The sequence below is a fragment of the Crocodylus porosus genome, unplaced genomic scaffold (assembly GCF_001723895.1).
Source record: "Crocodylus porosus isolate Cpor-Errol unplaced genomic scaffold, CroPor_comp1, whole genome shotgun sequence".
Classification (NCBI taxonomy): Eukaryota; Metazoa; Chordata; order Crocodylia; family Crocodylidae; genus Crocodylus; species Crocodylus porosus.
The window spans coordinates 5,673,676-5,697,995 of NW_017728920.1; the positions used below are offsets into that span (position 1 = coordinate 5,673,676).

General features: G+C 43.0%; 1 protein-coding gene across 2 annotated transcripts in view; it reads left to right on the forward strand.

Annotated features, from left to right (window-relative positions):
- HK1 (hexokinase 1) overlaps positions 1-24,320 on the forward strand; it is a 74,256-nt gene that overhangs the window by 11,887 nt on the left and 38,049 nt on the right. For both annotated transcript variants that reach the window (XM_019538520.1, XM_019538521.1), the window contains exons 2-4: positions 7,077-7,239; positions 16,156-16,304; positions 22,682-22,801. In XM_019538520.1, the coding sequence (XP_019394065.1) occupies positions 7,077-7,239; positions 16,156-16,304; positions 22,682-22,801 (432 nt within the window). The remainder of the gene's footprint in view (positions 1-7,076; positions 7,240-16,155; positions 16,305-22,681; positions 22,802-24,320) is intronic.

Consider the following 24,320-nt stretch of genomic DNA (forward strand, 5'->3'; position numbering starts at 1 on the left):
ACATTTTCACTGAGGGACTGTCTTGCATGTATACCAGCCCAGCCTCTGGCTTTTTTACTATTCGTTCCATCCAGGAAGAACACACACCAACTGCAGAGGCTTCCTCAACCTGGTAAAGGGTTTTTAAACCCAAAAACTTGCTAAGAAATTTTTTTTCCAACTATTTAAGTTGGTCTATTAAAAGACATCAGATTCATCCAAATAACCTTGTCTGCCTAGAAAGAGATGATACCATTTCAGCTGGTTTTCCAGCTGTATGCTTGGAGACTGACTTTCTGGTGCTTCTTCAAAACTCTTCCCCTAATACCTGTTCTCTCTCCAAGTTCAGTACACATTTCTACATTTCCTTAGTAAAGGCTAACTAGTGACCCTTGGTTGTAAAGATGTAGTACTTTCATAGCTTTTTAAACCTTCTGTCCAGGAACTGGCCTTTTCCACTATTTATGGACATTTTGAAAACATTTTCCAAAGAATCTTTTCAGGGTTGTCTTGCATAAGAAAAAGGAGGATACGTGTTTAATTTTTCTTGCAGTTCTTAATTGGCATTTCTTAAAGGGAACAAATTCAAGAATGAAGTATTCTCCTTCTCCCTCTCCTGCCTCACGGTTATACTTGGCAGAATGACTAGCCATTTTCCTTCTACAGAGAAGAGCTGTCTATGTTAGAAACAGAAATATACTGGAGTGACTTGTTTCAAGCTGAGGGGTTTTTTCATAGATCTCAGTGACGAAGATTTCCTTATGTGAGTTTTCATATATGCAAACCCTTCCCCCATCCTAGTTTAATTACAGTAAATGTTGATATTGGTTTTCCAGGAGAGAAAAATACCCCTTTTTCCTGGGTGTGTGCTTGTTACTTTATATCTGATTCTGAGAACTCAGACTTGTCTGGTCTTGAGTTGCTTGGTTCATAACACCCTTGCTGCATTGAAATAGTACTGACAAGACAGTTTTTTTATCATTCAAAATATGCTGTTGTAAGGGGGAGGCAGAAGGTGGACTATGTAGAGAGTTTATTTTAATTGTATGACAAGATATGATAAAGCATCTAAGAAAGTTCAACTAGTCACATGATTAAATAAGCCTGGATATTATGGGCAATCAAATCTCTGAATGGTAGTGAAGTTTGAGGACAGTGCAACCTTAATACTTTGCAGGATTGTTGGCTGTAGTCATGTTGGTTTAAGGACATGGGCAGGCAAGGTTCTTTAGGTAGTTGTAATATCTTTTGTTAGACCAAATAAATAGTTGGAAAAGGTTGTTTGCGAGCTTTTGGACACAAACACCCTTCCTCAGGCACTGGGAAGCTCTGCTGCTGTTCTGAGGAAGCTGGGGTGAAGAGATGTCTGTGAAGATGCAAATGAGTGGAATGATTTTTTTGTATCCAATAGATTTATGAAGTCCATAGGCTCATCCACAAATGGTGTTTTGTAAGTTCCCTTCATAAATCTACTGGATACAAAAAATCATGGACATAGACATTGGATTTGACATATTAAAACCTGCATGACATCTGACACACCAGGTAACCTGCCTTTTAGCTGATGGCCTGCATTCCTTCACACTTTTTCCCTCCCCTTCTCCCACTCCCCTCCTATCTTTACCCTTTGTCTTCCAAACTGCCACTCATTTGCATCTTCATAGACCTCTCTTTACCTCAGCTTGTTTCTACCTCAGAACAGGAGCAGAGCCTCCTAGTGCCTGAGGAAAGGTGTTTGTGTCCAAAAGCTGGCAAATAACTTTTTCCAACAATTTATTTGGTCTAATAAAAGATATTACAACTACCCAAAGAACCTTGCCTGACTTGATATGTTGTCTTTTCTTCCCTTTGAAAGGAAATAATCACAGGCTTCTTACACTGTGGCCTTACAGTCCTGGAGACTGAAAAGTCATGTTTATTTTGATGAAACTGCTGCATAGATAGCAGAAGTGCAAGCTTTCCTACCAGCTTGCTTCTGTTGTTGTGGAGAGAGCAAGCCTCTAGGGCTAGGAGGATAGTTCAGCTTCCAGGACCATGCAGTGCTTGACCTTTTACTGGAATTGCATCCCACAGGGACACTGGGTTCAGCAGTTATTGTGATGAAGCTTTTTTCCATTAAGGACAGAACTGTGCATCAATCCATTCCAATCATAAGAGTATAACAATGTGCAGTTAACCTGAATTAAATCTAGTGATCTGAAGATGAAATGGACTCAGTCCAAAAGGTGTTTTAAATATCACCCTAGATAAATTAATGTAATCTACCCTTTGTAGGATCATCATATGGTTCTGGTTCTCATAATTACACTGTCTAATATTTTTTCCAAATTTTTCTTTAGTAGTTTTAAAAATTTTCTTCTGCTAGGATTTGCATTAAATGCTTTACAGCATACACAAGGCAATACAGTAAACAGGTGTAAACTAGTGTTGAGGCAGAGGGATTAAAATAGTCTGACAGCTTCAGGTTGTGGGATGCAAGATATGACAAGCTAAATATGATTAGACTTGATCAATGTATGAATGGGAAACCTCCAATAAAAAGGTTCTGTAGGAACTGTTGTTTCTGCAGAACCAATAGTTTTACCCTTAGAACAACTGGCACATAAATAAATGCCTGATCATTGTGAGACAGTGTCCTGATTTTCACATGTGCCACCTTTTGTCAAGATCTAAAATTGAGATTTTTACTGCGTGAGACAAATACTTCTGTAAGAGTAATTGTATCAGTGCTGGTTTCCTAGGCAAATTCTGTTTTGGGAACTAGTTTCTAATTAGTGGCTAAATTTCCTTTAAGTATCAGTTAGAGATATCATTCTTCCTCACTTCCTGACTTTAAACTGCTGTTTAGTGATAGTGCATGGACATACAAGTGTGTACATAATAAGACATGGCTTGCTATTGTTTCATTGATAGCCAAACAACGTTATTGATTTATTGAAGTCTGAGTATTACCTAATCAGATACAGGCTGAAAGGAGGAGGTGTTGGTAAAAGAACCTCCTAGTATTTGAAAGGCATTGGCTCACCGAGATTAGGGCACTTAGGAGGCATATTCATGTCTGGATCCATCTGTAATAAGCTCTGCTCAAGTCCTGAAAGCAAAAGAATCCATGTGAAAAGCCTGTGGCTTCAGGCTTGGGATTTTTCAGGTCAGAATTTACAATGCAAGTTGGATGTTGAAGCAACACAGGAATTGACTAGAATTTGTGGTAAAAAGGCAGTGAGGTGAAGGAACCTTGAAGTTTGAATGATACCCATGAAGCATCACCACTGCTCTTATGCAGGGCCATCCCTAGCTGGGGGGCAAATCGGGTCAACCACCCTGGGCCCTGTGCTTTGGGGGGCCCTGTGGACAGTGCTGTACAGGTCCTGCTGCAGCTGCCACGTGCCACGCTCACCGAGCGCTTCTGGCTCCACCTGCTTGGGGCCCAGCACAGACTCTTATGCACCTTGAAGATACCTTGTGTGACAGTGGAGTTCTGGGACTCAGTGGGAAGTTGGTTTGAACTCTCTCCCTACTTCTAACAATAAAATTCCCTCTTTCTAGCTAGGTGTAGCATTTGATGAAGTAGGTTAGTGCCTATGAAAGCTAATGCCTCTCTGAACCAATTAGTCTCTAAGGTGTCACCCTGTCCTGCCTTCTGCCTGATGTCAGACTAACATGGCTAACTACTTTATTTCTAGCTAGGCAGGGCTGTAGAGGGGAACCACATCCTTTAAAATGGTGATATCCTACATCAGTGGTCTCTAACCTTTTAAAGTAGGAGATCACCTTTGACATGTAAAAGCAACCCAAGATCCACCATGCACTGCTGTCACACTCCTCTCCCCCTGCCCAGCAGGTAAGTCTGTGGGGAGGGAAGGAGGTAAGTCCCATCCTTACTTTCCCTGGTAGGTAAGTCCCACCCAGCCAGGGCCCCACTCAACTTATTCCTGCTCCTGCCTCTGTGGCACTGTCTCTCACTGTGGGGGCCTTGATTTAGCCTCCGCCCCTTCCCTCCCCCATGGGCTGGGCTGGGGTGCGCGTGTACATGCATGCGGGCACTTATCCCCCCACCCCAGCCTCGGATCAACTCCACGAGGCTCCGAGATCTACTGATGGATTGAGAGCCACTGGTTGGTGACCACTGTCCTATATAGATAAAAGCTGCTTATGGCCCTTGTCTGAGTTCTGCCTATTCTGGATCTTGGGCTGCAGTAGTTTTGGAAGGGATGTCTCTTTAGTGGCTTAGCATTTTAGAATAATGGAATAAGTTCTGGAGACCTGGACAAGGAGTGTAGGATAGATGAAGCAGCCCAAGCTGTATTATAAATCAGTTTAGCCTTTGAATCTGCAGTTTGTTGTATTGGCTCTATATATATACAGTATGGTTTCTAAAATCTGGGATCTGTAGTGAGAGAAATGGAAATGGGTCTCTTATGTTGAAACGCTGCATTTCCTAGTACCCCGTTTTGTGCCCTGTCTCTATCAAAGCAATCACTGCAGTAAATGCTATTTGCTAATTTTTTATCGAGAGAATAGAGCTGTGTGAAACGGCTGTGTTTCGTTTCGGTTTTGGAGGGACAGTGATTAGTTTCAGTGTTTTGGATCGCTCCTGTTTCGATTCCGCCGAACCTATTTTGGAGTTTCAATGGTGTTTTGGTGTTTCGGCCATAGGCTATAACGTGGAATCACTTAAATGCCTATAATGTTGTCATTTCGTGCCTGATTCGGATGGGAATTGCAGGGATGGTAGTCCATTGTGAGAGCATGAAGCCTGCCATGTTTCAAGGAGATATGTGTAGGAGTTTTTGTGAAACTTCACCTCAAACTGTTCAAAGCAAAACTAGTATCACTTGCTGGCTGTGGCAGCATGCTTTTAGCCTGCATACAGATCCAGGGGCCCACACCCCACTGGGAAGAGCTGGGGGAAGTGATCAGAGGAAACACTGTGGAGCTTGGGCAATCAAACTGGGAACTGGGGGAATGTTCAGAAACCTATAGAGTGGGGCCAGCAGCAGCACCGCAGTCTTTCTGGTGCTTGGTGTGGGCTGTCCTGAGCAGCTGCTGCTGAAACCCTGCGTGCAGATCTGGGGGATTGCACCCCCTGGGAAGAGCTGGGGGGGGAAGTGATCAGAGAGCTGGGGAATCGAACTGGGAACTGGGGAATTGAGCCAGGAGCTGGATGTCAATATCAGAGCAGTCCTTCCCTCCTCTCTTTCTCCTCCCTCTTTTTAGTTTTTGTTTTCCTGCAAACCTGGCTCCAAAACTCTGCAATTCAGAAATTTCATTTCAGAAATGTTTTGGAGTCTTCCTATTAATTTCAGAGCTGGTTTGGAGCCTTCTGTTTTGATTTGGATTTGGTGTTTTGGGCGCCAAAATGTCCTGAAACACCTATGAAATGAAATGGCTGCCAAAATTTCACACAGCCCTGGAGAATGACAAGCTCTTAGTTTATTTGATACTAATTAGCAGAGAAACAATTCCATAGTTATTTTGTTTGTTTACTTTTTTAGCTTGATAACTTATTTAATTTGCTGAATTGCCAAAAAAATCTTTAAGGGCTTTATTAACCATCTACTTTTGGGAAAAATAGAGAAAATAAATAGTATTGTATACTTGGATCAATACATTATTGAGCTGGGAGAGTTTTATCCACTTTTAAAACTGAGAAGCAATGCAGGACTAGATGGGCCTTAAATTCTGATTTAGTATCTCAGTTGGCTTCTCTCCCCTCCGTTGAGTTAGCACCAATCACCATTATAGAGTCAAACTGGAGAGTCATATGTTGGTATATGTGCAATTAGACTATTGGCAAAGTCTAGTTAAGGAAACACTGGCCAAATACAGCTGTTCAAAAAAGCCTGAGGTGGAAACGCTCTTAAGTATAGCACTTTACTCAAATTGCTCTAGATTAGGTCAGGACTGATCAGAACACATGTGCACTGTTTGGTGGGGGGTTGGAGCCTGCAAGTAGTGGATAAGGCCAGCAGGCTGAGGGTGTTCCCACTCACCTCCTAGGAGGCTGCGGGAGAATGCTGAGCCCCACCTGAGCAGCTGGCCACCCCGGTTGGCCAGCAGGCCCCTCTCCCCAGCCCTGCCCCCACCCTGCCATATGGCTACTGTCAGTGCCAGCAGGTGGGGGGTGAGGTTGGAGGGGGGAAAGGAGCTCCTCTGCCTTAGAAGGCTGTTTTCCATCCCACCCCCCACAGTTCCTGGCTTGGCAAAAAGCAGCACAGTACTGAGCTACAGCTGGAGGAATGAAGCCTCTGTGCTGTACGGACCCGGCCCAATCACCACCAAGACCTGAGCCCTCAAGCTTTTCAGAGGGGGATCTGTGTAGCAGAGCAGCTCCATTTTGCCACCCCAACACAGTTTCTGGCATGGCAAAATGTGGCACAGCCTTAAGCTGCAGCCCCTGGCTGTAACGGAGGAAGTAGAGGCTCTCTGCTGTGTGGATCCTCCCCCCTCACCCCACAGCTCATAGGCAAGGGTCTTGGGGGCCTGTCTGGGTCCATGTGGCAAAGGATCTCCTCCAATTCCCCTTCAGTGCCACAGTTTCTGGTGTGGTGAAAAGTGGCATGACCCCAAACTGCAGCTCTCTGCTGCATGGACCTGGCCCAGCCCCCACCAGCTGCTCACAAGCTGGGGCGGAGGGATGTATGTGGCAGAGAGCTTTGTTCCCCCACCCCATGCCTGGCTGCGCAGAGAGGAATTGGAGCCTTTTTTGTCTCCTCTTTGTGACAGCTTGGGTCAGGGCTGGGCGGGTGAGCACTGGCTGAGGCTAGCAAGCTGCCCAGTAAGGGGCCGCTGGGATCTTGGCAGAGTGCAACCTATCTTGATTCAGGATTGGATATTGTACAGGCATTTGATAAAGCACTCTAACCTAAAGTGCTTTAGTCTGATACCACATCCATCCAGGGTTAATGTAGAGTGGGGTCTACTATTTTTAAAGTACTCTATGTGCTGTGAATGTCTGTTTGGTTACAGCTTTAGAACACTTTCTGTGTGCTTAATGTGTGATGAGTGTAACTTCTGTACAGGCTCACTGTGGTTAGCCATTTGCACAAATGGATGGAAAATTCCTGTTTAAGTTTTATTTTTTTTCTCTTCCACAGATTGATAAATATCTTTATGCTATGCGGCTCTCTGATGAAACCCTGTTGGATATTATGGCTCGCTTCAGGAGAGAAATGAAAAATGGTCTTTCTAGAGACTTCAATCCAACAGCTACAATAAAAATGCTTCCTACATTTGTAAGATCAATTCCTGATGGCTCAGGTAAGGAATAGTATATTTAAGATGTAGTTATATAATGTACTGCATAAAAAAGTTTCTTAAAACATCAAAACCAAACGCAGCATTTTACTTTTTGGACACAAATAACATGTCATTCATTTGCTGAAATGCATTCTAATGAATGGCAATCTAGGGTGGTCCCTTTCCAAATTGCCTCCTTAGACCTGTCATAGAGTATTTTTAGTTTTCTGTGAGATGCTTAAGAATTGTAATTTGGCATGGAAACTTTATTCGATTTATAAGACATCAGGCCTGCAACCAGGACACAGACAATCACTTAGCCAGGTCAGGGAGCTGGCAAAGCATTGTGGAGCAGAGGGGTCAACAGGCAGGAGCCAGGAACAAGGATGAAGCTAGGAATTCAGGTATCGGGATGCAGGGAACTGGAACAAGCAGGGCCCAATGTACTAGGACCAGAGTCAGGGATTTACCAGTACCTAAGTGTGGCGGAGCACCTTTGGGGTGCTCGCCATGTGGCAGGGGCTGCAGTAGGCTGGGGCAGAGCCCAGCAAGGGCGGCAGCCAAGTGAAGCCCCCCAGATCTCATTCTAAGGGGGGAGGTGTGTGGCAGAGCACCTTTGGGGGTGCTCACCACTTGTGGGCTCTGACAGGCTCTGCTTTGGAGGAGCAGCAGGAGAAACCTTCCCCAGGTACCATTTTAAGGGGGGAGGCATGTGGCAGGGCACTGTTGGTGCCTGCCACTTTAAGACCTGAGCCAAGCAGCCAGCAGGTGCTTGATTGTGGCAGCCATTTTAGATCCCTGGCTGCCTATATAAACAGATCAGTTGCCTGCTGGCAGGGAAGCAGTAACAATGCCTGGCTGTAAGGCTGCTGGTATCATCCTGGAGGCAAGGGAGGAGCCGTAGGGGATGGCTAGGAGGCTCCTGGTTCTGGGCATGACCTAAAACTGCACCGCGCCTGGAGTGGGTGGCCTGGTGGGGCTCTCAGTGGCGCGGGAGCCCCCAGGAAATGCCAAGCCAGTAATCATCTTGGTGAAAGGCCGGTAGGGGTTTCGTAACCCTAGCCCTCACCTTTGGGTGGGTCTGGTAACATTGGAGTTAGTGGGGGTCAGGCACGGTTACGGCCACCTGAGCCCTGTGGGGTGCAAGACCCCGAGAAGGGAGAGTGGGAGCCAGGCATGGCTGCAGCCACCTCTGCCTTGTGGGGTGCAAGACCCTGAGGAAAGGATCGTTGGGGCCAGGCATGGCTATGGCCACTTGGGGCCATGGAGCTTCCCGCCCAAGTGAGGGCGCGGTGTGGAGCCCCAAGTAAGGGGTCGATGTGGAACCCTGAGTGAAGGGGAGTAAGCTAAGGTATGTTTTTAGATGCCTGAGGCTGTAATTTGGGCCAGAGGCTGAGTAAAGGGGGCTCAGCCTGAGGCAGAGGGGTGAGTCCTGACCCTGGTAAGTCCTCCATCGCTGGGAGGCTGAGTGTGGGTCAAAAGCAAGATCTATAGTGAGCTCAATGACATGCTGCTCCTGGGGGAGGATTGAGAGTCCCCATGAGACCCTGGAACACCAGTCATGGTGGTGAGTTACCTCAGTTCCCACAACCAGGTGGGTAACCCTTAGTAGGGGCCAGAAGGTGAACCCAAGAAAGTGAGGGGGCTAGTGGCAGAGACCTGAGGTAGAATACCCTTGACTGGTCAATGCCGGGGCCAGACCAGAATGGTCAAAAGGGCGGGGGGCCCACTGTAAGGGATGCCCAGATCTGAGGGCCTGGAGTTCTGACTAGCTTTGGAGGTGTAAGGCCAGGGCCTGTGTGGCCAAAGGTCCCAGGGGGACCATGCCTGAGAGGGAAAATAGTTTCAGGGAGCTAAGCAGCCCGAATGAAGGTGGGGTACGCCACCAGAATGGAGGGATCTTAGAGGGGTCCAAACTGGAGGATTCTGGGGCCCAGTGTGGGGCTGGTGAGATTAACAACTAGATTCCATCTGCGAGGCATGGGCTGCGGTGTAGGGGAGGTACAGAGCTGCAGATAGTGCCCCTGGCATCAAGGCATGAATGGGCAGCCTCCTGTCTTAATTAACATCTTAACTGATTAAGAACAAGGCATGGCAGGTGAGTCAGGTGGGGGCGTGCCCAAAACCAAGTGGGGAACCTAGGACCATGGCTAGGTGGGGAGCCCCGCTTTGCCACACTAAGATCAAAGCCGGGTATTCATCTGGTTGCTGTGTTGTCAAGTAAAATGTCAAGACAAGGTCCTGGTCAGGGCAGGAGATCAAAGACGGGAACAAGCAGGAGACACCAAGACATCAGTATCTAACAATACTGTTGCTGGGACTGACTTTATAGGAAGTGGGAAGGTTTTACAGCAGGAACGGGCAATTATTTTGGGCGGAGGGCTGCTTAATGAGGTTTGGTGAGCTGTGGAGAGCCCCATGGGTAGTCCTACCGCTTTGGGACCAGAAGTCCCACCCCCTAACTCCTGACTTTGCCATTTGCCATCAGATGTCCCTCCCCTTGCCCCCAGAAATACTCCTTTTGGGAGGGGGAGTTGCCATCTTGGAAACAGAAAAAAACAAATCATACACTAAAAGTCATTTTAATTTTATTACAAAAAATATTTTTGTCATGATTTGTATTTGTGTACAGTATATAGAGGTGATTACATAATAACTAAAAATAAATTCTTAGTCTTTTATATTGTGTGTGGGGGGATATGTGTGTATGGTGGGGTGTGGGGGTATTTATGGTGGGGTGTTTGTGTTTGTATGATGGAGTGTGGGAGGGTTGGGGGTGTGTTTACGGCGGGGTGTGTATGGTGGGGTGGTTGAGTGTGTGTGGTGGGATATGTATAGTGGGTGTGTGTATGGTTGGTGTGCATTGTAGGGTGTGTAGGGGGGAGCTTGTGAGGGGGTTTTGTGTGTGTGGGGGCGTATGATATGTTGGGGGGTTGTGTGGCATAAGTGGGGTGTGGGTGCGTGGCTCTGGAACACGCTGTCCTCTCCTGCAGGCAACACTGGGTGAGTGGGGTATATATCTGTGTGTGTGGATTTTGGGGTGTGGGGACCCCTCACACTGGCCCCCATAGTGCAGCAGCAGGCAAGGGCTATGGTGCCTGGCTCTAGCCAGTGCTGCACGTTGCTGCATGGAGCTCAGTCCCCACTGGGCCGTTTGTTTCCCTGGGTCTCCCCACACTTGCGGGGCACAAGAGGGAAGCTCCCCCTTTCCCTACCTGCTGCCTGGAGGGAGCCCAGGAAGCCTGCAGCAACAGCCTCATCCATGCTACCGGGCCAGTCCTTCTGCCCACAAAGGTGGGAATGAGGATAGGATATTTTGGGGGCATGTGTAGGTGCCTTGCTCCTACCCTCATGGGTAGAAGGTCTGGGCAGGGCACAATTTGTTGGGGGATGCTGTGGGCCGGATGAAAGTGCCTGGTGGGTCGGATGTGGCCTGCGGGCTGTATTTTGCCCATCCCTGTTTTACAGCCAATTCCATCAGGGGCTTGCAGCTCCTACTGGTTCACTCAGAGCACCTGGTCTTCCATTTATGATCTTCCCCAGGTCCTCTGCAGAACCTGAAGGGTGATCATAAAGAAAATGGAGATGGACTTTCTTCTGTGGTTGTAGGGGGCGGGACCAGAAGCAATGCTACAGCAGAGGACATTTAGGTTGGAAAATAAGAACTTTTTGACTATGAGTGTAGTTAAGTATTAGAAATAGGGTACCCAGAGAAGCTGTGGAATCTCCTTCCCTGGAAATTATCAAAAGTAGTTTAGGTAGACACTTGGCTGGAATGGTTTAGTCAGGGGTGATCCTGCTTTGAGCAGGGGGCTGGGCTAGATGAGCTTGTGAGGTCCCTTACAGCCCTGCTTTCCTATGATCTACATGCCTTAAGTTGCAGATCTTTTTGTGATGTATTTTTCTGTATTTCCCAGCAGGAGGAAAATGGTAAATTAATGAGTCACGTGCCTTGTCATTAAAAACAAAAGGGACAGGATGCTGTATCATGATTTAGTCCTGGCTGTTCTGTATAGAATTCTTTGACACACGTGAACAAAATAGCTCTTTAATCATAACTTTTCAGTATTTTTACTAAAATCTGAAAATATACTTATTTGAATGCTATAAGAGACTTGGCAGAAGTTGAAATTGAAAATAAGAAAATACTAAGCAGTTAATGGATTTCTAAACCCAACATACAGAGAGATTAAAAGACACGCACTTAAAATCAGAATAGAGTCTAGTCAGAACAACCTTTGTTTTGTAACAACTGTGAAAATAATTAGTGACAGTTTCAGTGTACAAATTAGTTACAAGTCTCAGACCTTGGAGGAAAATTGAAAGCTTGACCATTGTAAAGAAATATTGTTTAGTCACTAATCTGTGTGCCTATATTGTATGAACAATGAACCTTTGAATAAAATTTTTCAGAGACTAGAGAGATGCATTTTCTTTTTTGTTCATTTTGATCTTGTTAATTTGAGAAAATAATGATTTTGGCTATCACAACTGGAACATCTCAAGCTAATGTGGGATACTTTTCAAAATGAACTTTCTAAATTAACTGCTAGTATGCTTAATTCCATCTTTGTGTTAAACATGCTTAAATTAAATAGTGTTGCCTAGACTTGTTTAACTCTTCAGTTATTCTGTATTTGAAATATTAATTTATTCACTGACAACTTTAGTTTAGTTTAGTTTTTTTAATTATCAAAAAGCATATATTTCTTTTTCAACTTTCAGTTGGAAGGAAACATAAGTATGTCAGAAATCAAATACGTTAATTTGTTAACATATGGTCAAGATTACATTTCTTGAGTGTGATGTTTGAACAATATTCTATGGTGCATTTAGGCTTGAAAAAGGACCATCTGTTCTAGTGTTTATTTTCCATTATTTATTAGGAGGTAATGGCCTACATTAGACACTTATATTCTATTATGACATGACTTAGTCAGGTATTTAATTTAATGAGGTGCTTGGGATGAGCATTTTTTCTGGTCTGTGATAATGATGAAAGGTAAGTAGATAGCTGTTTGCTATATGAAACATGACCAAAAAACCCAACCCTGTATGCTGAATTTTGATGCTGTTTGGATTTTAAATTACATTCATGTTCTCAGATGTGGTCCCACCTAGGCCTTACACTCTCTTAGAACCTGGCCCCGCCTTGGGCCAGTTGAACTCCAGGCTCTCCTGGCTCTGGCCGTCTCTGCTCTGGTCTGTTTCAGCTTTTTGGCCCTCTGGGCCCTGGCCCTGCACAGACCAATCTAGACTCTGCGGGTCAGTCTTCCTTCTGGGAGTCCTCTTACGTATGGGGCCACCCTCTTGGGCCCCCTCCATGGATCTCTCCCTGTCTAGGCTCACCTGGAGACTCCTGTAAGTTGTACAAACACAACCCCTCTCTGGGGTTCACCTGGCCTCTCAGTACGCCCCTGTATTCTCAGCCTCTCTGGGCTCCTTCGGCCTCCTAGTAGGCCCCCAGAGACTCCGCCAGGGCCAGCCCACAATTTTTTTGAGCCCCCTGATGCGAAAAAGGCAGTGGCGAGAGGGTGGTGGTGGTGAGCAGCTAAAGAAACTGGTGGCAGAAGTGTTGGCGGGGATGGTGAGCAGCTGGATGTGAAACAAGCAGTGGCGGGGGGGTGGGGTGGTGAGTGGCTGGATACAGGGGGGCCTTGCAACTGCAGGTTTTGCAGGATAGGATGGGCTAGCCCTGTACTCAGCCCCTCTCAGGACTCCCCTGGCCTCTCAAAGGGCCCACAGACTCACAGCCCCCTTCTTGGGGCTCCGGACCCCACACTGGACCATGAGAAACCTCCTCCATCACTTTAGTTCCTACCCAAACCTCCAGACTGCTCCAGATGTTGTGCTCCCTTCTGATCGCTTGAAGCTGCAGCCCTCCTGCTAAGGCAGTGCTCTCTCAACAGGGCCCAGACCTTACTGCCTGGCTCTTCTCAGGGCTGGGGCTTATACTTGCTCTAAGCCCTGCCCTCCTCTGGAGTCGGATGACTCCCTCCTGAGTCAGGCTTAGCCTCATCTGCTGGCTCCCTGGGTCAGCTGACTCCCAATCATGCCTGGCCCACACCTGTACCTGCTTTACACACTGCTTGACTTCTTAAAAGTGGCAGGCATCCCTAAGTGCCCTGCTACACTGGGCACAGCTCCAGCCTAGAAGCTGCTGCTTTAGGGCCAGGCTGGGACCATGCTCAGTGCCCCAGGCTGCAGCCTGCATGGAGCCTGCTGGCATGGTAAGGGGGAAGAGAAATCGGTAGGTGGAGGAGCAGAGGCTATGGTGGGTTGGGGCAGATGTGCAGGTTGAGGGGTTGGGGGGCCAGGCAGCAGCTGTGGCCCTGATCCTGGGTAGGGGCTGGAGCCTGAGACAAAGCCACTGTCTGCCGTCCCCTTCCCTCTTCCCCCGCCCCCCCCAGCTGCCCTTGTACTCAATTCTAAGATGAGGGTCTTCCTCCTCAGGTTAAATGGAGAAAAAAACCTTGTCTTGCAGTTAAGTAAATATGGTAAATTGTTGCTATTTGTTTCTTATATATGGTGAATTGCTAGCTACAGGTTGTTGCAACATGGGAGAGTTCTGGTTGGTGATAGAAATCACAGATTAGACCAGAACTTCCACCTGTACAGTTGCTGTTTATAGAATCATAGAAAATGGGGTTGGCAGGGACCTCAGGAGGTCATCTAGTCCAACCTCTGGCTCAGAGCAGGACCATCCCCAACTAGATCATTCTAGTCAGGGCTTTGTCAAGCTGGGCTTTAAAAGCCTTGTAGGATAGAGGTTCCACCACCTCTCTAGGTGACCTGTTTCATTATTCACCACCCTCCTCAGGAGAGTTTTTCCTGATATCCAACCTAAATCTCCCTTGCTGCAACATGAGACTATTGCTCTTTGTTCTGTCATCTGCCACCACTGAGAACAGTCTAGCTCCATTCATTCCTCTTTGGAACTCCCCCCTTCAGGTAGTTAAAGGCTGCTACTATTAAATTGCCCCATAGTCTTCTCTTCTCTAGACTAAAAAAGCCCCGTTCCCACAGCCTCTCGTTGTAAAGTCATGTGCCCCAGCCCCCAAACCACTTTCGTTGCCCTTTGCTGGACTCTCTCCAATTTGTCCACATCCTTTCTATAATGTGGGGCCCAAAACTTGTTGGTCTGTTGTGAGAGGATTCAGTCACTGGGTGTCAGGTGCTTCTTAGCTAACTGCATCTAGATCTAGTTTCCCAGCTTTCTGACCTGTTACTAGCTCTGAGGCCTAAGGGAGCACTCCTAAGCGCATATTTTTCATTTGACATCCTTGGCTGTGGAATGCTTCTCTCCAGCCATTCTTGACCCTAGAACCTGTGTTTGAGATTTCAAAAGGAAGGTGAAATAAATACAGAGAGGTGTTTTTTAATTGAATTGTATGGGATGTAGCTGTAATGAGTGTGTAAGTGGTAGACTTGGGTCTGTGACTAGTTGCCAGGAATGAAATGGTATGGTATGTGACCAGAGATTTTGTCTGTTACTCCTGCTAGCCCTACTGAAGTTGATGACAAAATTTCCATTGACTTCAGCAGGGCCAGGACTTTACCCAACCTACTAGATAGTTCAGAAAATATGAATTTTGTGAAAAACTGGACCTGGGAAGAAGGCCAGAAAGTGCAGTGTTGTCTTAATTCTCTGTTTAAGCTGCCCTCAGGATAAAGATGGTATAAATTTGTTTCCCTAATTATTCTCTCAATCTCACACCATTAATGATTGTTTTCTTTGCTTGTTCCACTCTGATAAGACTGTGCAAGTATCATCACCTGGATCAGTCAATGATATTTACTCAGCAGAAAGACCAGCAGTGAAAGTGTGGCTTTTAAGTTATATGCCAATCTCTATAGCATTACTGAATTATATCTTGAAGGCTTTTCAAGCTGCTGTAGATGTAGAAGTAGGTGGACAAATTAACTTGCTTAATTGTTTTGAAACCTGACTTTATTTCCCATTCTAGGAGGGCATAATTTTAAATGGTACATCTTTGTCAGATTTCAGAAGGAAATCACAAATTTTGGATTCTAATGTTATAGGAGACAGTAATAGATTTGTAAAGACAATTTTAGCATGCTTTTATTCTATTTCTCTTGCATCTATTACATCATTTCCATTAAATTCAGCTCCCAGGAATTAAATTCTTGTCCGGTTAACTGTGTTCCCATGTAGATCAGAGTGATTCAAGACTAAATGGTGCTCAGATCCACCTACCTGAGGTATTCCCCACAAAATGCTTTAGGTTACTATTAAAAGGCTTAATTCTTTGTCTCTGCCTTTGCCACAAAAAGTATTCTTGATCTTCCACATCCCATTACCTTATGTTACACAAACTTGGAATTTTTGCAACTTTCTTATTAAGGCTTGTGGCCCAAGTCGGGGCCTGGACAAGTAACACACTTATGCTGGTATAATGTATACCAGTTTTGTATCTTGATGTAAATTATAGCTGGGTTCAGAGCAGACAGACATGTAGTTATCTACTGTGTTATATTGGACTAACCCCACACCTGCTTTCCACCCCCCCCCGGGTAATTCTTCACCAGGTTCAGTTAGGTTATCCCAGTGTAAAGCAGTATGTCCTATGTTTGCTTTTTTAATGTTGGTGTAAAGGCTGATTGTTGGTATAAACATGTTTTGTGTCTGAACCCTAAATCATAGGATCTGGATCCTAATTGGTGACTGGTAATACTGTACTCTTTTTCTGAATAAGTTGCATTATGCTTTACATCACCGGTCATTGTTTCATTAATTTTATGTTGAGGTATAGGCAGTTAGCACAGCATGTTATGAATAGGCATACAGTAGATAGACTTCAGTTGCTATAAGCAAAAAAACAGTTTTTCTTTCTTTCTTTATACATTACTTTTAACAAAGATTGAATCGGAGTCGCTTGATAATTTTGATTATTTTGTATCTTGCCTTCCAAACAGAGAAAGGAGATTTCATTGCGTTGGATCTTGGTGGATCTTATTTTCGAATTCTGCGGGTGAAGGTCTCTCATGAAAAAAAGCAGACGGTACAAATGGAAACTGAAATTTATAACACACCAGAAGATATCATGCATGGCACTGGAGCAAGGGTAGGTTTCTTTAGTTAAGGACATTTACCTAATATTAGGTCATTGACATTACAGTTCTGACAAAGTGTGGAAAGAAAAAATTGGTAACAGTTTAATAATCAGGCCTACTTTGTGTAGCAGGTTGGATATAATTCTTCTTGTTATTAAAATTTAAATAAGCTGTTTTAGTAACTGAACATTGAAGGTAACTAGAACACTTTTTATTGCACAAGTAACTTATTGTTAAGTTAGAATTTGGTTTATAAGACCAATTTCCACATGCATCTTATCTGCTGAAAATCACCTTCTGTGTATGGGAACAGAGAATAGAAAAACAACAAAGTTTGCAAAAGCCCAGTTGGATGCAATGTGCAATTGAATAAATGACTGTGCCTAGAAACCAGCAAATATTGGTGACAGGACCAAGTACCCAGCTCTTTCAAAAATGATTCTGGCATGAAACAGCACATAGACTGAAGCATTTGTTTAAAAAAAATAGACAAAGGTGGGATGATGGTTTATGATTATATGGATTTCACTTATTGAATAAATGATAGTTGGGACCTGGTATGAGTAATATTTTTAGTTTCCAGTCATGTTGTAATGGCAAAATATACTGGAGTGTTTTTATATTTGACTTCCAATTTTGCTAGGAGGAAACATTTACTTTTTTTACATGTAGTTAAGAAATGTCTTATGGAGAACACTTTAATATGTTTATTTAATCTGCCCTGATATAACACAAATGATGAGATTATTGTTGCTGGGTGAACATAGTTATTGATAGCTATTTTTCTTATTAGAAAGAGGAGCCATTGAAAAATGTAAAGATTACCTTTTAGAAAATTCAATGTTCACTTCTAAAAAATTGAAAAATTAATTTCTATCCTTAATTTCTAATTCAGATCCATTGACAGTTTCTCCATTGTTAAGATAATAATTTTCACTTGACATAGTTTAATGGCATTGCTTTTATATAACAGCACAATGATATTTAAACCTATATTAACAACATTTCAAAATTATGGGTGTATTTGACTACTTTGGCTACATTTAATTGCTAGGGATTTGTCTGAAGGTGTATATAATCATTTTCAGAATAATTTACACTTTAAAACTGAGAATTCTTTTGTATCTTTTTTGGGGTGGGGAGTAGGGTTGTAATCATTGGGAAGTTACCAGTGGAAACATGCAATTTGTATTGATTGTGGCAGTACCACAAAAATAAGGAGAATTTCTTGCTTTATTTTCCCAAGGCCAGTTGTAGCATCTCTCCCCACTTACATTGAGGAAAGATTTTCTTTTTTTTTTAAGTTTTTTAATAAAAACTTGAAAATGATCTGTGTGCACAATCAGGTGAGTAAAACCAATTTAAATATGAATTTATAAGGTAAATTATAAATAAACAAGATAATAATCAGAAGCCTTTCTCAACATCAAGAGCCAACAAGCCTTGTGCTTTAGACTAGCAGGTACTGTCAAGAGGACATTAAACTAGGAGCAAAAGTAGGACGGGTGACCAGAATGTATTCTATAATGAATGAGCAAGCAAGACACTGAGTAGATAATTTCTAATCTCTAAAGGTTGGTGAAGAAAAGAGAAGAGCTAGAAAGATCATCAAGATGGGAATATAAGGTATTTTTTGTTTGCTCTCCTTTATTGGACCAACTATATAGTTGTGAGATGCTTTCAGACCTAAAACATCCTTTTTTCAAGTCATTTACTGTTGGTCACTGAAGAGGGGTACTTTATGCCCAAAAGCGTGTCCAATGTTTTTAACTGTACAGTTGGTACTATAAAAGATATCACAAAAACTCTCTTGCCTCATGTACATTTCCTGAGCTATCACAGCTACACCAGTGCACCAACTCTTCTGTATTATAACTGGGTCAGTTTCCTTAATCATTGTATGATGTCTAAATTTTTCCTTGGTGCTAGTTTAACAATGCTTCCACAAGGGCTTTCAAGGATGCATTGTGTACACCAGGGCTGTCCAGTTGGCAGCCCACAGATTGTATGCGACTCCTGAGGGGTTAAACCGTGGTCCCTGGGCTCCTGTTCTTTTGCTGCCACTGGAATTTTCTGGCTCCCTCTCCTTCCTCTAACTTCCACTGTCTGCCTCCACTCCAGGGGTGGGGGGGTGTTTTGTTTTGGGATCATAGTTGGTATACCAGGTCCTCCCCAGTCTCCCATCATAGCATATTAGGGGGCATCTGAGATGCAGTGTGTGTGGGGGGTGGGCCAGTGTGATGCAGCATGGGACATTGGTGTGGTGCTGTGAAGGGGGGCTGCCTACTGAGTAGCACAGTGGGGGTACCCACACAGCATAGTGTGCAGCCCACATGGCATGTAGCTGAGTGGAGCCCCCAGCCACTCAGAAGTTAGACAGCTCTGGTGGACACCTATTGGCATTCAAGTGGTTAATGATTTGATGCTTCTGACTGATGCCTATGCTAGTGCTAGTAGTAACTTTAAATCTGTGACTCAGTTGTTCCAGTTATGGGTCTAGTTGTTCTGTTAATTTTCTAAACAGGATAGGTTACTAATACTCCTTTTGATGATTTCAAATATTTACATCCTTATCCTTATCCTTATAATTATTCAGATTTGTGGAGAAATTGTGAATTGACTTAATCTCTCACTGGCAGATCTTTAATCTGATATTTTTCACATCAGTACATTCATATTTCTATCCTCATCCATCTGTCAGGCACAGACATACTTCAACTGTAGTACAACTATCATTGAAATAAAGGCAAAGCTCATGACTTTAGTTATGAGATGCATAAAATTTGTGGAAGATCCTCTCGGTCAAGTGATTTATATTCAAAGAACCTGAGCTAATTTAAGACTGTTTTCTCTAGTGGTCTTTGCACTCCATGCCTTGTTGAAATGATATTTAAATCTGGGTTTTGCTTTCTGTTGGATACCTTGCTCTTGCACTTGCTTCGCTTTAGCTTCCCAAGCCAGTTGGCCTCTAGCAGATTGAAACACCTTGAAACTGTCATTAACTCTTTGACTATATTTTTGCAGTGTTCTAAGCAAATGAATCGGGGTGCTTCTGTGCCTATTTCTGCTCCTCAAGGACTGCACACCAGTTAGTTTCACCCTCAAATACACTGTGTTGTTCTGCACGGGCTACCTCTTGAAGTAGAAATAAACATAAGGAGTAGCTGCATTCGTTGGGTGTGTTAGGTGGGCTAATTAGTGCTGTCCCTGAGCAGGGCTAATTAGCATGCCTACAGTGCTGAAAAATGGCTACACTGCTTACTGGTGAGGTGGTAGCTTGCATGGGCCTTGCAGGATGTGTTTGAGGGCCCTTGTGATGTGCCATATGTGAAGTCAAACAAAACTAGTACCATAAAGCAAGCAGTACAGAAGATGGTAGCAAAAATTGTAGCATTTGTTCTGTTGACTAGCAGTCCATTTATCTTGTACTATATACATTAAAGACATAACTTTGTTATTTCTCTCATAAAACAGTTAATAATTCTCTTGATCTTCTCATCCAGTTGTATGTAGAAAAATATTACTTTATCTTTGTGTTGTAGCAGTAGAAGACCCCAACCATATTCTGTGTTGGGTCATTGGTACCCTTCTTGTGTTTGCAGTTCATATGTATGATAATCCCAAGTGGCTCATTCAGTGGTTTGAAAGTCATATATAAATATCCTTTTTTCACATGTGTGAATTCTGGGTAATTCATTGGATTGGGAATCGTAGGGGATTGTATTTGAATTAAAATCTAAAAAGCAGGTCCTGTCTTTTTCTGTGCCATCATTATCTTATTGCCTAAGTTTGCAGCATTATACTTAGGTAGAATTTCCTCTTCCTGCAGTATATCTTAATGGACTATATGCTGGCTATATAGTATTACCTTAAACTCAGGTGGTGGATACATTTTAGTGGTGTTATAAATACGTTTGCAAAATGCTTTCAAGTGGAAAACACTATAGAAACACATAATGCTATTACTGGTACAACAGCTTATTTTGGATAACATTTGTCATAATCTGTTGCTTAATTACAAATCCTCTTTCTTATTGGGACAGCTGGGCATGGTATTGCAGAACTGCAGCATGCATTATTTCTTCTGCTTTCTCATTTTATGTGAGGGTGTTAGTATTCTCAGTTCAAAGGGAATATGAAGTGCAACATTTTCTCTTTGAAACTACCATAGGAAACTTTTTTGCAGATGATATCCTATTTTCTATATCGATTTTTAACATATTCTGTTGAGCAGTAATGCCACATAAACTGATTTCTAGCCTTGTGAAGAATTCTGTCTTTAAGCTTCATATTTGCTGGGGCTTGTTTAGCATTTCCTCTATCATTCTTAATGTTGATTAAAGCTAGGAAAGTGCATTGTGACTTGAAGCTGATTAAAAAATGCTCACCTGTCATTTGCCCTAAAATACTAGTTATTTTCCAGACTTTTGGCCAGATGGGTTTGCTGATATGTTTGCAGTTTCCAAAGAGTTAAAATGTAAAACAAAGAAAAGTTTCTGAGATAATAATAGGGGCGTGCTAGTAGTATTATAACCATCTGCAAGTTAGGTCAATCTGAGGTATGTTTGGTTGTTTGTACTAGTAGACTTTTTTTTTCATCATTTCAGTCCTTGGGGGCCTGGTTAGCTCCTGGGCTTGATTCAGCCCTATGATATGCTTTGTGTGCTAAGGTTTTCCTAGTAGCTTATGTGAAAGATCTTTCTTTCTCTCTCACACACACGCACAAATTTACCATGTGTGCAAATTCTGACGTCGGAAAACCAGAAGCTGGTAGCTGCAGGAGCCACAAGAATGGGTGGGTGAAACCAACAAGGGATGGAGGTGGCAACAAGCAAGTTTCTCCTACTGTCCCCTCAGAAAAGGCTGGCGTAAGTTAAAGCTGCCAGAATCTGCTCTCATTAATGCTACATCTCTTTAGCCCACCTACTTGCTTCACCCCATCGCCTTGCTTTCTCTGGGACAAACCTGAATTTTCATTTATGGTGTTCTGCACCCTGCCGCCATGGTGAGCAGACTCAAATTACTGTCATTTGAGCTGGTAGCCACTGGTGTTACAGCCAGTTTTGGTTTTATTTGATATTGCTCCTGCAGAAAAAACACACTTGGACCAATAAAGCTCCTTCATTGTAAGTGGCTGCCTGCTGGAAGTCCCAGCCAGTTGTTTCTGCACGTGGAAAGGGTGGGGGTAGGTTCCCAATTTTTATGTTCTACGTTCTCGGTTTGCTGTTGTCTAAAAAAAAAAAAAAAAACTAAAAGATGGGAGCGTCGGTCAGCGGGCCTGAACTGCAGCCCATTTGGTTCTCTATGATCAGCATGTCCTTATGTTTATTTAATCCCTTCTAAAAAATTGATCAGATACAAAACAGATGTTTGAATAGATACTTAAAATGAAATATAAAACTATGCTGTGTTCCTTGTGAGCTCTGCATAAATGCATAATGAGGTAAGAAGTGATATTTATGGTCAAAGACGGAGCAGGGATGTACAGATTAAGTTGAGTGCTAGGACCTTTCGTAATGAAAAAGCCACGATGAACTATGGCAGTGACATGGCTTTGGGTGACGAGTTGAACTACTGGATAAGAACCCAACTCAGTGAAAGGTGTTGTCTGGCCTCGCTGATTTTTTGTCTTGTGGTGCCTTTGCTCTTTCTGTTGTGCTTGTCACTGTTGTTCCATAGCATGTAAGGAGCTATGGGACTGGAGATGTAATTATTTCACAAAGCTCGTTGCCATGTGCCTGTTTGCAAATGTTCCCATCACAATTTGTCCCTTGGAGCATGTAAAATACTGTAAGAATCTCTCTTTTTTTTTTTCCGTGCCAGAAAAATAGTGAGAAGTTATCCATTATGGGTTTGATCCTGCAAAGTGCTGACCTTTCTGGTCCCAATAAAAGCAAAGCTTTTAAGAATACATGTCATCCTATTGGCTTTCCTGGGACTGCTTACAGGCTTTAAGTTAAGCATGTGTTGTCTTCCTGGATTGCAGCCAAAGTGCTCAGCTTACTTTGTAGTATCAAGTCCTAATTACTAGCTCTTTTAGGTACTAACATTTGCTTAATATTAACTACATATTAAAAGAAATTGATGTTTTTTTCTCAACAAATTTACTATTAGACGTATTAAAATATACTGGAGATGGTTTTACAAATCATTTGACTATTGCTGAAAGAACAGGGTTTTTTTGTTGTTGTTGTTCTTCATCATGTATGAAGTGAAATGTTTATACATATTGCCTTAACTTTTAAGGTGGTCCTCCAATAAGTGTAAATGAAACACAAAAAATGTCTTTTTAGTTTTGAATTGATTATTTGTAATGGTCACGTTCCCCGTGTAGTGAGAAATGTCTTTTCATAAACTGACTTGTCATTTTTTACTCATTTCCACATAGCTGTTTGATCATGTTGCCGAATGCCTGGGAGACTTCATGGAGAAACAGCAAATCAAGGACAAAAAACTACCAGTTGGTTTTACATTTTCTTTCCCCTGTAGACAATCCAAGCTGGATGAGGTAAGAACATTTCAGAACTTTGATAGTGTGCAGAAGGGCCATTATGCTGTTAAATACAGGTTTTCCTTGATTATGCTGTACACATGTTCCTAGAAAATGGTGTATAACTTGAATTTACATAAAGGGAACCCACTTTACAATGTAGCGAATAGGGATGCATTCCAAGAGGGCCCTCAACTGTTCTGATCCCGAGACCCATTTCTACTACTTTTTTACCAGACCATTTTGGACTCGCCGACAGTAGACAGTACACACAAGCACAGAGTGGTGGTGAATGTTACCATAATGGGGATGGCAGCTACAGAAACACGTATTGCAGACAACAAGCGAGGAGCACAGATCCACACAGGAGACTATATTTTGGTGTGTGTCACTCCCACAGCGTACCGCATAAAGCAGCTGATTGTGGGCTTCCACCACACTGATCACATAAGAGTGAATTTACCTCGCATATAACAAATTTTTGGTATAAAAAGGTCATTGCATAAGAATGAATTTGCAGGTTCTGTATGTGCAAAAAATGAGGGAAACCTGTAGCCCAAACAAACAGTATTCCAGTTGGCTTATATTTCAGTGTAAGAGTAAATTAATTGTACATTACAATGAAAAACTTTGCATTTTCAAATACTTTTGAAAGAGTTTTAACAATTGAAAACAAATCTTCCAACAGTTTGTTTTAATTTAAAATTAGATCATCATCTTTCTACTTATGCTGAAGTTAGTAGGGATGACAATACTAAGTGTAGAGCTTTTTACTGCCCTAGCCAGGTTATTGTTGCTGAGTTGTCATTTCAGCAGTGCTGGCTCACAGCAAGTACCTTTACTCATGAGGTAAGGATTGCAGAAATTGACTATTGTACGATCTAGTCCTGAGAGCTGCCAAGTGCATATAACTTCAGTTAAGACAAGTGGGGGCAGGATGATTTAGCATTACCTGTGATCAGGCAGTGAGGCTGGACAAAAACCTTGTGAAACAAAAACCAAGCATGGCTACAAAATGAAACCTTCCTGGTTGGTTTATTGCTCTGTGTGCATTATGATTCTTGTGATTTCCTAAACTGTAGGCTGCCATAGTATTAGTTTCTCTATTATCTTCCTTGTTTTATTTTGCATAGTTAGGATCCCTCAGTGACTTGCTATAGTTTTGCTATAGCAACAGTTTGCTAAATCAATGCTAATGTAGTAAGAAGCAAATGAGAATGCAAATATTGATTAAACCTACAATTTTCTAAACCTAACATGAAGTACTAGTTTTCAGGGCTGTAAATCTCACTACATACAATACAACTGTAGCATAAATATTGACATAGAGAAAGATTGCCTGGGATTACTCTTCTGTTAAGTTTTATATTCCCAAACCATGCCAAAGCTGAAGCAAAAGTTATTAATAAGGCGGTGTTTATCTTAAAATTTAATAAGAGATTGACATGCTATGTTTGACATTGGTTCAGGAAAGTCTTGTTCACTTCTGCAGACCTTTACATTTGATCATGATCAAGGATAATGCTAAGGTTATGGA